At 36.7% G+C, this 14209-nt stretch overlaps 1 protein-coding gene across 3 annotated transcripts in view; it reads right to left on the reverse strand.

Annotated features, from left to right (window-relative positions):
* RBMS1 (RNA binding motif single stranded interacting protein 1) overlaps nucleotides 1-14209 on the reverse strand; it is a 147293-nt gene that overhangs the window by 17470 nt on the left and 115614 nt on the right. For all 3 annotated transcript variants that reach the window (XM_074910321.1, XM_074910319.1, XM_074910320.1), the window contains exons 5-6: nucleotides 9074-9231; nucleotides 5861-5940 (exon numbers count right to left, since the gene is read on the reverse strand). In XM_074910321.1, the coding sequence (XP_074766422.1) occupies nucleotides 5861-5940; nucleotides 9074-9231 (238 nt within the window). The remainder of the gene's footprint in view (nucleotides 1-5860; nucleotides 5941-9073; nucleotides 9232-14209) is intronic.

Raw genomic sequence — 14209 nt, forward strand, 5'->3', positions numbered from 1 at the left:
AAAAAGACGAAGCAGACTGTTGATTTAATACCACCAACTGCTGTGAGAAGGCTCTATAGCATTTTCTTTCCCTGATTCCATTTCAAGATCTGAACACTGATAGTGGGGACTGCTGCAATTGAAAGCCTAACTGCAATTTTTGGCTGCTCATCCACGGATGTGACCATTGTACTACTGTGTTCATTTCTTCAAGAACACGGTGACTGATGGTCATCAGAGGGAGGGTCATGAGAAGGAGATAAACCTTCCTGGGAGTCAAGTATGATGTACTGATCTCACTCTCACTGAAGAATGAACATAGCCCTTACCCTCTTCAAAATTAAATCTGAAATATATTTCTTCAGCTTACCTTTCCTCCTATTTTTCACAGATACAGAAGATACTCTTTCATGCACATACAAACGTATATACAATAGATACATATAAAACCAAAAAACTCCAACAAGCCCTACAGACAGTCACGCAATCTTTTTTGTGGCCCAGGAAGGAAGGGAGAGTAACTTTTATTGTCTAATTGTTGGGAAGTGTGCATGTCCAGTGATGAAGTGGATCATTAATCATTCAGCGACTTGTCGTATGTGCAAGACAGAGAGGCATAATATAAATATTAGGAGTTGCAATTACAGCTAAGAGATAGCTGATGTAAAAGGCATCAGACTTAGCTGCAGAAGAGCAAGTCTGCTGTAAGACACCATGCTTAAAATATCCACTCTACTGACACTTAATGAAAATCAACAGACACTCTCAATGGTTTGTAGAAGTCTGTTGAGTTGCTGCTATGGAGGCATTCGGTAACCATGAGCTTTCCTGTGCTTTAACAGCAGGTCAGTGCTTTAAAATGTGGCTGTGGAAAGTGCTGACCATCTCCTCCTGCCCTGAATCACCTTCCTCTAAGGCTAATGTTTTTATAGAAGAAAGATGTGAATGCAATGTTAGTCCGGAGAGTAAATACTTCCTTATTGTACACACATTGTGCACATGTGTACATTAGAATTCAGTCTTCATTTGTTCAGTCTACTCAAATACATAGGGGGTAATACCACAAATGCAAGAACAAAATTGATGTTCTTATGTTGAACTTTGTGTTTACACTCTTGACTTTACACAGCTAATTTTATCAACTTTGCAACAAATTCTAATTTCTGGTATTAAAAAAACCCAACTAAATACATTAAAAATAATATTTTAATCAGTTTTCAATTAAACTGTATCTTCTAATGACTTTCATTGCTCATTTTCTAGTGACAAAGCATATGGGACTAACTAATTCTGACAATAAAACATCACTTTAATGATAGAGCAAGTACAGCTAGAAACTTTTACCAAAAGCTGTGGGAATTAACAAAATAGTTGTGCAACCCAAGATCTCAGTAGCTTTGTATGTTTAAAGAGAAATTAAACATATACTCTTCACCATCCTAATCTTCATTTAAACACCATGCTCAGGGTTATATTTCTTTAATAAATTTACACAAGGTTTAATAATTTGTAAGAGGAGTATAGTTTGAGTGCTTTTAAGTACTATTTTTCTTTTCTATTCAAATGTTGCTGCTTAGAACTAAGCACCAGTTTCAAACTATGAGAAATAGATCCATAAAAGCTTCTAATCTTTGATCTAATGGGTAAAATCTTGGTTCCTCTGCCTTTGGTGTGACAATCAGGAGTAACACCAGCACTGTGATCTCGTGATACCCCTTAGCAGTGGTTTTGTGGTTCATGGATTATTTCTGAAGGATCTGTGAAAGACAACTAAGAAATGTGAGTTTATGGTCAATCAGCTTAAATTCACTATATAGAGATCTGCAGTGCCGGATAACTTTGTAAAGGCAAGCAAACAGAAAAAGCTCCAAAATGACTGCCACAAGATAGCTACTTCAAGGCTCCATTTTCACTCCTCTCTTGCACTGGAAAGATGTCCAGATCAGATCATTTCAAATAGTAGTGTCTACAATACCTGATGGACCTCTTCCTAGACTACAGTCAAGAGCACAGGCAGGAGCAGAGCTCTCACATCTGTCTTCAGCTTCTTCCCTAAAACAGTCCCTGAGTGACCAATATTTTTACCTTAAGTGGGAAGAGGAGGATGGATCATGGATAACATATGATTCATCATTGTAACCCCACCATTCCTGAAGCAAAAATGGTATGGGCTGCTCAGCAAAAATGCTCTGTACCTTACACACATTAAAACAATATCACTTAAATTATTTTTCAGTAAAAGAAGTATTAAATAACCCAAGAAGTCTATATAACAGCCATAAAACTTTTGTAACTTTTTAACTGCTGTATTTTTCATTTTAAATGTAAGAGACAAATACATTCAGACTTATACATACCTAACATTCTACAGCACAACTGCCTTATGTTATTATTTATATTATTCTCATGTATTATCATGTGGTTACATGCTGCTGTGATAGAGAGGAGGTGCCTTCCATTATTTGGCCCAGCAGATCATTTCTACAATCTTTATGGGTCCAAAGCAAAGCAAAAAGACAGCGAACATTAAGTACCATCTTTAGGGGAGGGAGGTTAAGCCTGCTGCTCTGACCTCATTATACCTCTTCTGTGTCCTGGCTCCTTATATTAGTCTAGTCTCCATTTCCTCTAATTCGTGACGTTCACATTTCACAGGAGAATAGAAAGTCTTTAAAGCTCACATTATTCACTGAAAACAATAATTCTTCAAAGAGAAAAGTAGAACTAAATGCAAAAGTTGTTTCAAGATTCTAGCAATCATGTAATATACACAGAGTTGAGAAGAGAATGAAATACAAAAATCAAAGTCCTGAGAGAAATGTACAGAAAGTCATAGTCCATAAAAGAGAACAAGCTATTACAATAACTTACATAACAAAAGTACAAACCTCAACTAAAACAACTGGTGAAACTAATACAACATTCCTAGGAGTTCTAAGATTATACCAACTTGCAGTGCATTTGAAATTGCTCTCTGAGCTAACTTCCCTTCTTCCTCACTGAAGACAAACAAGAACACACTAAATATTATATATATTTCAATAAGCTAATATGGAGCAGGGAAATAAAGCCTGAATAGCTTGTTACATCTGGGTTTAGCTTGCTCAGCACCACTCAATTCTATAGCCAACACTTTTGTGACCACTTTGTGCTACTCTTGGCCCTTTCAGATTAAGAGTTTTTCCTCTTCTGTCTTCTTATGCTCCAAAGGAGGTCTCACCTATGTATTCTATAACTGTTTAACCCATTCTTCTATTTAAACCCAAACTTAGTTAAAATAACAAAGCTGCATTATGCAAGCATGTTTTTGTTGAACAGATGTGCTTCCTCCCACACCTATTTCATTACAGGCCTGTCTCTCCTACCTTCCTCATCCTGATAACAGTGTTTTTATAGCCAGCTCCCTTTGCTGATTTTAGCCAAGTTTCTAGGACACAATGTTTTAATTTAAACATAGCTCCAGTTCTACGATTTTATTCTGTATGTATTTGAACTTGCTGCTCTATAACCCTGACGGATGCTAATCTATTTCAAAACATTTTCCCAACCTTTGTTTGTCCAAGAGCTTTCCCACTACATCCATTTTTCTCTGTGCAGGTAGTCCTGGACCACAGCTGCCCCATGACTCTGCCCTACTTTTTGGCAGACTGCAGCATAAACTGCATCCTCTAATGAGATTACATTATTGAACATGTGCTTGCTATGTGGTGAGGAACTCCAGGAAGAATTTGAACTCCATAAAAACCTTTCCAGGGAATAATACAACTTTGCAGCACCAGCATGGAAAGGTAGAGTTGGGGCTCTACAGTATACAACAAAACTGAGGGTCTTTAATAAACAAGATTCTCATGACTCCTTTCTGCAGCTAATCATTTGTCACATTTTTCAGTATCATGGAGAGTGCAATTTATCCCACCTGACTTCAGACATTTAGAGTTATCTATTTCTGAGCAACTCATCTAGACACTCTTTGTAACTGAAAGGAGAGCTGAGAGCAAAGATACATCAGTCTGGAGGTGTGTGCTGCTTTACCTATTCTAGACAGAGAGCCTAGACAACTACTTTGCCAAGTAAGCATCAGGAGTTAAAAGTCTGTGAGGTGGATCACATCTTGAGACCCTCTTTAGTTTCCACTTTCTGACAACCACCAGTTCTGTGCAAACTTCTTGTCCCCAATTAGTCACACTTTTCTGGTAAATATTTTCCTCCACACTGCAGAAATCATTCTTACAGTTCTGTGCAGAAACTTTTTATTTCTACCTGGTTGAACTTGATCATATAAGGGTGCAACTTCAGCTTCAGCAACAGCCCACCAGGGACAGAGTATGATTAGCAATGACACGCTTGATGGCCTGTTCATTGAGAACAAGATAATGCAACTGAAAATAAAAATGTGCCAACTAAAAAGCACTAATAGAAGGTTCTGTTACAGCTTTTTTTTACTGGCTCTAATTGAATAGAAATCCCTGTACATTAATTTGAACTCTTGGTTTCTCCATACTTTTTACGCTTATTTATGTCTATGCCATAGCAGAACTATAAAACTAATCATGGAGGGTGGATCAGAGCACAGTCAGCATTCAGAGAAAAATCATTCCATGATCTCCTTGCCCCTAAAGGGATTTTTCCATCTCATAAAACACAGATTGCTAAATATATGAAATAGAAAAATAAATGTTAGAGCCCCAATGTATAAAGTTTTAACTAAATAATCTCAGCAATCAATCCCTATGCAAAGGGCCTGCAAAAGCCAAGCCAGGGAAGTCAAACCCCTGCATTAGATTAGTGTTGTTGAAGGGAGTGGTTTCCTGTGCTCTGAAGCAGCTTTCCACCCCTACTGCAGCACAGACTGCCACAAAGTGGAGTAATCTTTCAGGGATGAGGCATGTATGTAGTTTTACTAAACAAGCTACATTCTTGTCTGCCTGCCGAGGGCTGCTTTCCTCCTCCTTGGTGTCAGGGTCTGGCTGCAGAGAACATTTCACAAGTGGGATAAAGGTGGCTTCAGCAAGCACATCAACAATGTAATTTGTAAAATTCCCACTTGGGATTCTCAATAAAATGGTTACTGAAAGCTGCCTGGAATGTCAGGCATGTATTATTTCCTCCTTTATTGTACTCTTTTCTTTCTATTTTACTCTGCTGCTACAAATTTCCTTTCCTCATGGTTAAGTATATATGGAATATATATTTTGTCTCTTAGAAACAGTACTGAAAAAGCAGGCAAACTGATGAGGAACTTCGTGTGGCAACAAAATTGCACTATATAGCTTTTCTGCATTTTACCTTATGCAGTATTTCTAGAAATAGTGTTCTTCGTTGAGCCCCTTCAACCCTCCTGAAGAACCCTGAAGCCTACATTGACATGAGTCACAGCTCCCCAATGAATGAAAGTGCCTGCCATTAAGGCACTACTACAGAATCTATTTTTTTCTAATAAAATGGTTTTTCGAAAATTACTTCGAAAAAATCATCAACAGATGGCAAAAGTACTCCATTTTTTGCCTCTCGAAAAAAACCCAAACTGTCCATGGACAATCAGCCAAATTCTGTTCTGATACACATATAACGCATACTTGTCTCCTGACTTCAACTGGGATTATGTGGGATGTAAATTTGTGCATAGCTGGCTTAAGGCATTCTAGCTGCTTGTCTATATGCTGGGAGAGAACACTACTAGATTCCTAGAAAAGGTTTACAGTAGGCAAGTGATACACTGCGTTCCAAGTGAGCAAGTATTACAGTCATCCAACAAGACACAGTTTAATTTTAATAGGCCTGCCTCTGAATGAGAAGCCAGATACAACAATCAGTGTAACAGGCTTCCACTACGTAAGCAGTAACCCATTCATACATCTTGTTACAAATATATGCAACATACCAGAAACTCCTGCTGGTGTCTTTATGAATTTTCCATTAAAATGAGCAATCACTGCTTCACATTTTTCTGTTGACTCCATCCTAAGAAAATAAAGAATAATTTACATAAATTAAACACTCATCCAGATTCCCATGTTTGGGATTTTTTTTAAAGCCTATTTCTTGCTTTTTCTCACTTCACTTTTGTGGCCTGCCTTCCTATGTGTGAGCAGTACAGAAGATGTTTTCTAAAACCACACAACTTCAGAAAGGTAAAACTAAACTCAGTTAACATTTGATGTGCTCTGAGACCAAAGTCAGGGCTAAACTGCAAATACAATACCCCTATTTAGTTAGAAATTAGGCAGAACATAACTTGGACAACTATAGTACCTATGCTGTCTTGAAGGAAGGAAGGAGGAAGACTGATCCACAATCATTCATAACTGAATGCTGTGTCCATGACACATACAACAAATTTTAGTGCCACTTTTGATAGAGGATTCTGTAAGTATCTGTACAGTTTAACAGTAATAAACTCAAATATAAACATGCCTGATTACATGACCCAAACTGCCTTTGCAGCTTTTAGCTTATACATATCATCCCAACTAAATGATACACCTGTCTCTTATTTAATTGTCTCCAAGTTACCTTCAAAACAGGAACCAGTAACAGAATAGCTGTGACAGCTACTGAGAACAGCATCCCGAACAGGTTTGTGCACTTATGTTGTCAAAACTAGACTTAATAGACTGGGTGGACTACTGGCGAGCTACTAGTCTGGGAGCGGTTCCGTAGGTTGCAGCTACATCCTTATGTTGCAGTGTAGATGTGTCGGTCCTAACTACCAGCTTGGACTAAGTTGCAATGGATGACCGAGACATGCAAGTATAACAAAATTCGTTTTAAAAGATGAATATATTTTTCAACTCTTTGCAAGATGATGTTTGGATAATGTTGAACAGATATTTTCTTTTTATTTGTTCATTTTGTTCTGTAATTCGGATCCACATAGGCTAATGACCTCAGAAGCAAAGAAGCAATACTAAAAATTACTAAGTCCTGGCACCTTTTTAATTCCTGATAGCCTTTCTGCACAGGCCAACAAAACATAGTTGTAGACAGCAACCAAAATCATCAAAATGCCAGACTGAACAAAAAGTTTTCCTCATGGTTTCAAAAATACCTTCTAGAGAGTTTTCTGGATTGTTGGCTCTGCATCAAAGATATCAATTTTTTTTTGTCTCACATGAAACAAAGAATATAATTTTGTTGCAGACTCAAGTCTGGACTTGATAAAATACATTATCCCTTGTTAACCTAATAAAATGCTCCCAAAAGCAAGAAATTAAAATCTTTATTTCATGTCTACATGTTTCTTGGACAAATTTAATTTTAGCTAAAATTTATCCAAAAATGTTCTAATACCTACCTTGCAGAAGAGAAGAAATTTTGATTAGGTATGACAGCAATAGCTTACTTTATAAATTATGTATCTGTAGGTGTATAAATATGTATATAAAAATAACTTCACATTTATGTGTATATATAAAACATAACGTGTAATAGAGAAACTATTAGGAAAACATTTTAAAACTAATCTCTTTTAATGTCTTCAATACAAGCGAGTTTTTGGATACACACAAGTCTTTTGGACTTCTACATACAAATCTAAAAGTTTTCTGGCTGTATTAGAATAAAAGCATTCCTAAAGTACTACTGATTCGAGGTAGAGTTGGTAAGCAAGTTTAGGGAAAAGTGACTGAATAAATTCATAATGCCTACTGAATTTTACCTTGGGTGTTACTGGATTCTGCCCTTCACAGTACCAAAAAGTGAAAGCTGCACTTAAGTAAGTATCAGTATTTTTCAAAATTAGCAAATATAACTGTTGGATATATATATATATTGCTTTGTATGTCATCCAAAAACATATACACACATTCTGTGTATACTTGTATGGAGTTCACACTTAAATACTTATACATATGCTTATATGAAAAAAATACAAGTATATGAATGAAATAAAAATGCCCAATTACACATATACCAAAAATATTAAATACTTATTTGAGACAGGAAAAAAAATTTGGTAGAAGTCAAGGAGGGGCAGAGGGAAGATTTAAAACCAGAAAAATAAAAAATTACAGTGCTGTGAACTAATCACAGCCAACTCAAGGGAAACCAATCCCTAAAAATTTTGGCTTCATCAAGAGATACAATTTTTTCAGTTCTTTTCTATGGCCTAATTTTAGATACTGCTGTTTGTTCAAATACAGAACTATTGTGATATTGGCTGAACATCTGAATTACTGGAATTTGACTGTTGACAGATTTTACAGCATGTTTTGAGAATCCCAATGCTTTGCTCAAAGCATGTCCCTGTTTCTGATGATAGAAATCTCCAATCTAAAGACTGCAAATTTTGATTGCCATACTAGGTTTAAAGCAGGACTTAATGAGAGATAGAAAAATATTAGAAAGGCACAGAAAAGGCTTTAATCAAGAGACCCTACAACAAATAACTGAATTAACTAGAGAGAAAGTAGGCTCACATGTACAGAATATTTGGGAGATATCTACTAATTCATGGAAAATATTTGTTCTTGTCAATTTGGGAGAGATATTTGACTGAGCTGTCAAATATTTTAAGGTGAGATTTACTACAAGCAAATAAAAATATCTTATTTTCTAGATGACAACATATTAACGAGCCAGAAAATTCAAAGGGCTGACATTCAAAGGGCAATGATGAGTTGATCTTCTCAGAGGAACTAATGAAGAAAAAAAAAAAAAAAAGGGGGGGGGGGGGGGGGGGAGGGGAAAGGTGGGGGTTGGGCCGGCAAAGAAAGGGTTCTTCCTTATGGTCTCCTGTCTTGAATTCAGGCCTCAAAAGCCAGAAAAGTCACAGAAGTCTGTGTGAAGCACTGTATAACTCTGCTTACTGGTTCAGGGACAGAGAAGAAAGAAGTACAGAGAACAGAAGGAAGTGGTGGAGAGTGAACTCAGTCTAGACAGCTGTCCATTAAGAGCAACAGATTCAGATTTAGCCATCTAAGCGAGATGAGACACAGCCATATTTACCAAAGGAAGAATTAAAACCCTGCTGGTATCTCCATATAGGTCTCCTTTTTCTTTTAAAGTTTGATAATTTTCAACAATTTCTGCCTTTTCCTCCTACTTCTGCCTTTTCAATTAAAAAAAGGAAAAAAACCTGCCAGCATTCAAGTACCTTGCAAAGCCAACACCACGGCTTGTCCCACTTGAGTCCCGCAATATTCTCGTTGAGATAACCTGCCCAAATGGTTTCAGCATGTTCTCAAGCTCCTGCTCATCCATTGATAGTGGCAAATTGGAAATGTATAAGTTAGTCGGGTCTTGTTCTTGTTGCTGAAAGAGAATTAAAAACAATTGTTGTTGTTGCCACTGGAAAGACATTTTGAATACAAAATATAACAATTACATATAACTACTGATACAGATTTTGACTTCTCAGTCCCCTTTCTCAAGGCTGTTCTTTCCTAGTATTAGTGGGCTCCATCTTTTGTCACTACACACAGCATTCCTGAAAAAGCTCCCCTCCTCCTATTACTGCTGACAACAACATTTTAAAGTGGAGATAAAGGTGAATAATTGACCAGTTTATAGTCTGCATTACAACTTCATGTTTCAGATTTTTCTGAAAGAAAAAAGAAAGATAAAAGAAAGAAATCAGAAGACAAGGAATCAAGACTGGTAGAAAGAGCTAAAAAAAGCCAGATGTAAACTAAAAAGATAAAGATAGGAATGACAGTTTGAAAATGACATGGGGAAAAACAGAGACAATGCATTTAAGAGTATGTATGCTGCCAAAATATTACCACAAGAATAGGTTGATACATGCAGAAGTGAGCGGGACACTGTCACCTTGTCCCACACATGAATGTTTTTGAGTTTTCACCAAACTTTTACATTATGCATTCAGACAATACAAAAGTCTTCCAAGAACTCTCTAGAAACAGACAAAATGACAGAGGAGGGCAGCCAGGAGATGAGCAATTTAGGAAGGAGACAAAGGTAGTCACATCTTTGCCATTCCCCTGACCTTAGGCTTTGTGTGATCTATGTAGGTACCACGGAATTCCATCTCAAATAAATATTTTTGTTGAAATTGATCATTTCCAGTGTTTGTCTACATATTCTCCAGCTCTGACTAGGGAGCATCTCTCTCATCCTGCTAATTGCTGGCCATACTCCATGACAAAATACATTCTTAGTCTACATAAATATTTATAACCTGGATCTTAGAGCTGTGCAAAACCTCGACATAGTCATTGTGGCTCCCTGTATAGATCTAAGTCTCTTCAGGATGCATTATATTTAGCAGAACTTTTTTAGCATTAGGGATGATACGATCTGAAACAAATACCTGTTGGCATAGTCCTCACCATACTTTCATTCTGCACAAGAAGGCTAACTGATTTACAGGGAAGTTTGAATCAAACCAGAAAAAAAACGAAACCAAAATCACAACTGCCTACTGGAATCAAAGCATTTATTGAAGTGATTATAGCTGTACGAGTGGTGATACCTTTTTAGGCAGATTAGGCATCAATTTGTTCTTAAACTGCTCTTATTTTAACAGTATCTCAGTACCTTTGATAGCAATCGCATAATTTACTAACTCACTACCCTGGATATCGCATCTCAGTTGGGGTTGGTTTTTCCTAGGACAAAAAAAAAAGGAGTTGGGGCTGGAGGAGGAGGTCACACCTCTTAGGCACAGAAATGACTTATGCTGTTCCAAAAACTAATGAACCTTTAAAATGGGTAAGCAAATTCTATGCTTTATGGACCTTCACTATTTGCATTTTTACCCCAAGACTCACATTCACTTAGAAAGGGCTAACATTTTGAAGTTTTCTGTAATTTTTTTAAAAGAAATTTCAGCATTGAAGGACCTATAAAAGGGAAAGGTGCTCCCATTACATCCTCCTGGATCTGTGTGCTATGCCACTGATATCATTGTGATTCCTAGCCACACTGAAATCTCACATACCTTACAAAACACAAACTTTTCAAGTGCCCAAGTGTTGTCCTAGCCAGTTCCTTTACAGTCCATGACAAATGGCCATCTGACTACAATGTAAGTTTTTCCTTTTGTTACCTAGTGGAAATATACCCCTCAATCTATATAGTACACACAGAAGTTTTTGATTTAAGTTATCTTAGAATATCTGACTTCTTTTTCATATTAGAAGAATCAGCAGAAAGAGAAGACAAGAAAATTAATGCACTGAAGAGGCCAGAGCTGACATTGATATTCCTTGCTGGGCAGTGTTCAATCATAAGGGAATATCTATGTTACATAGCTATATCTTTGACACGGTTCAAATTTCCTCCAGCAGGAATGTGAGATGAAGACAGCTTTCACATTAAGAATGTTTGATACTTAAACTGTATTAGTCAGTTTTGGTTTGCACCTTGCAATAAGTAGACTTACTTCCTTTAATGAGTACTATTAGCAAAAGCTTTACAGAAGGTTTCAGCCACAGTCATTATGAAGCTGCACTTGTCGCTATAATTTTCTGAAACTCTTTATAGCATTTGAAAGGAAAAATTTGGGATTTTTTGCTTTTTATTATAAGCTGTAAAATATATTGTACACAAATACCCTAAAACTTCTCTAAAAACCAGTATACAAGCTGGAAAATCAGACCCTTTGCTTATTTTCATCTAATTTGCTAATGTTTTTATTCTATAATAACAGTCTAAGTTTATTATTAAAATGTTCTCATTAAAAAAACCTAACACCATTTAGAAAGATAAAAAGGCCCCATTTTGTTTATACTAAAAAAAAAAAAAAGTAATTTACATGCAAAAGAGAAATGTTTACATTCAGAAGCACTTAATAGAGAAAGAAATTCAGTCAACTGCAGAATATCCACGCAATCTGTTTTACTTGGGTAATTGGGGAGATCACATTCTCCTTCTCCTGGGCTCCTATTCCAGCCTAGGGGGTTACCACACTGTTGCATTATACAGGCAGTGTATTCAGGACAAGAGACCATGAGCTTTTCTTGCCAAAAGGGACACAAAGATCTACTGCAATTTACTGTAACACATAGAGATCTTCCTCCATACACTGGGAAGCTTGATTCTTGTACTTATCCACCTTATTTTAGCAGAGAAAACTTCATGCCATAAAATCATGTAACAATGTCATTAGTGAAGGGAATACTAAACTTTGAAAGAGTATTAGTGAGTTTACCAGTAACGGACACTGCAAATCCCTTAGGAATGGAGAAAAAAAAAAAATGCATCTGAGGAAATTGTTCTAAGGAAATTGCTTTCTCTGAACAGAAAGCATTTTGTGATGGAAAAATCTGATTTGTGGCCCATGAAACAATCCATATTTTGCATTAGTAACTATTGGGCTTTGGTCAGGTGCATGCTGAATGGGTGACTGGAAAGGACTAACTACTGTTTTCCTGACCCTTTCTCTATGTCACGGTCTATTACAGCCTGAATATTCCCAGGGATTTGGTTATTTCTGCTTTTAATCCTTCGATGGGACATACTGACCACAGTGAAAAAAGGGGAGTAGTTTGAAAATATTTCTACATGTGTCTGTAGTTAGAACTGGTAAAGATGGCAGAATGGGAGAGCAAAAAAGTGGCCAACGGATAAGGATGTCACACTGAAATCCTGCAATATGAGTTGAAAGTTTATTCATCTGTAATGCTCCCAGAATAATTGAAATGCCACACATTCCACAGTGCACCAAGGTTGTATTTGCACTGCAGGTGCAAAGCCACAGCTGCCCTGGGGAGCAGCAGCACTTCAGCTATAAGAGCAAATCATAAAAATCACAGAATATCTCATGTTGGAAAGGAGCCTCAAGGATCATCAAGTTCAGCTAGGTCAGGATACATTAATTTAATCCACTACTTCACTTTGCGGGGGGGGGGGGGGAGACTGCCATTGGTTGTCAAATACTGTTGGGGTAGACCTAAAGCGAGACTGAACTCTTTCTAGAGTGTATTTGGAATTTTATACAGTTTGGCAGTGGAAAAATTACACCTATTAATGTGCAAAACACTCCTCTCCTCCTGTTAATTACTTACGTCAGCGTACAGCTTCTGTCATCTCCACAAGACTACTAAACCTTAAAACAGCTATCTGGGCATTTTGGGAGATCATAAGTGGCAAGTCATTTCTTTTCCCTCAGAAGACACTAGATTTCCAAGTTGACTTCCAAATGGCAACCACAACTAGGACTCCCCATCCATCTTTATCCTGACTTACACACAAGGCACTGTACAAACAGATGTTTGCTTTTATACAAAGTTTTGGCATGGAAAAGAGTTAAACAGTTAAAAATTCAGGAAGTTAGGAGAGAGACAAACTTTTTAACTCTTCCCTGTCTCTCCATCAAACAGCAGTTAAAGGCATTAAGTTCTGTGACTTTCTTCCTTACCAAAACCTGTCTCATCATAGCTTAATTCACATGGTTATTGCATTCTGCTTCAGAAGAGAAAAATAATTCTTTTGATATCCAAGTTTCTAATTTTTATTCCGGAATTAAGCAAAAAAGTGAAACTGGCAAAAATATCTGCAAAGATAACAACTCAGCTCAAAACTTGCCTGTAATTGTTCTAAGTGGTTTCAAAGGTAGGGGTTTTTTCCTGTGCTTAAAATCCATTGAATTATGTAAGCTTCTTTCACCTTAGAAATCTTAAATATTTTGAAATTATTTTATGGGAAAGATAAAAAAAACATTACTAAAGAAAGCATCCTACTTTAGGGTAGCAAGTTAATATTAAAATATAAACCATTTCAGTGGAATGTTTCCTATTTTATGGCAGCCAACTAACATTAAAATATAAACCACTGAACCACTGCATTTTTTTTTTTTTTTTTTTAAATTCTACATGATTTAGGAAAACTGCTTAATATATGATTCTTCATACCTCATGGAGGGTCTCCTCAGTTAACAGAACCTTCAGCTGGTACTGAAAGACACTGAAAATACTCAATACTTGCAGATTATGGGCAATGTGTGGACCACTGTAAAGTATCCATATTACCAAGGAAGCTAGGAACTCTTATTTTTCGCAATTCACGTCAGCAAGTTTCTATTGGTCTTTTCTCAGACACCTTTAGCCGCATCTCCAGAATTTCTCTAGCAGAACATAATAGTACAAAGAAGCAGAAGAGTGCTCTTGCAGATTAATGCACTTATTCCTAAAAAGCACTTATAACACTAACTTAATAGTAAGCTGACTATGTGATAGAGTATTTATCTTAAAAGGGATAGGAATAATCAACTGATAACATTTATTTCTGTAGAAAGAGGTGATTTGGAGTCCTACATAATGCAAAATGC

The sequence above is a fragment of the Athene noctua genome, chromosome 7 (assembly GCF_965140245.1).
Source record: "Athene noctua chromosome 7, bAthNoc1.hap1.1, whole genome shotgun sequence".
Taxonomy (NCBI): Eukaryota; Metazoa; Chordata; class Aves; order Strigiformes; family Strigidae; genus Athene; species Athene noctua.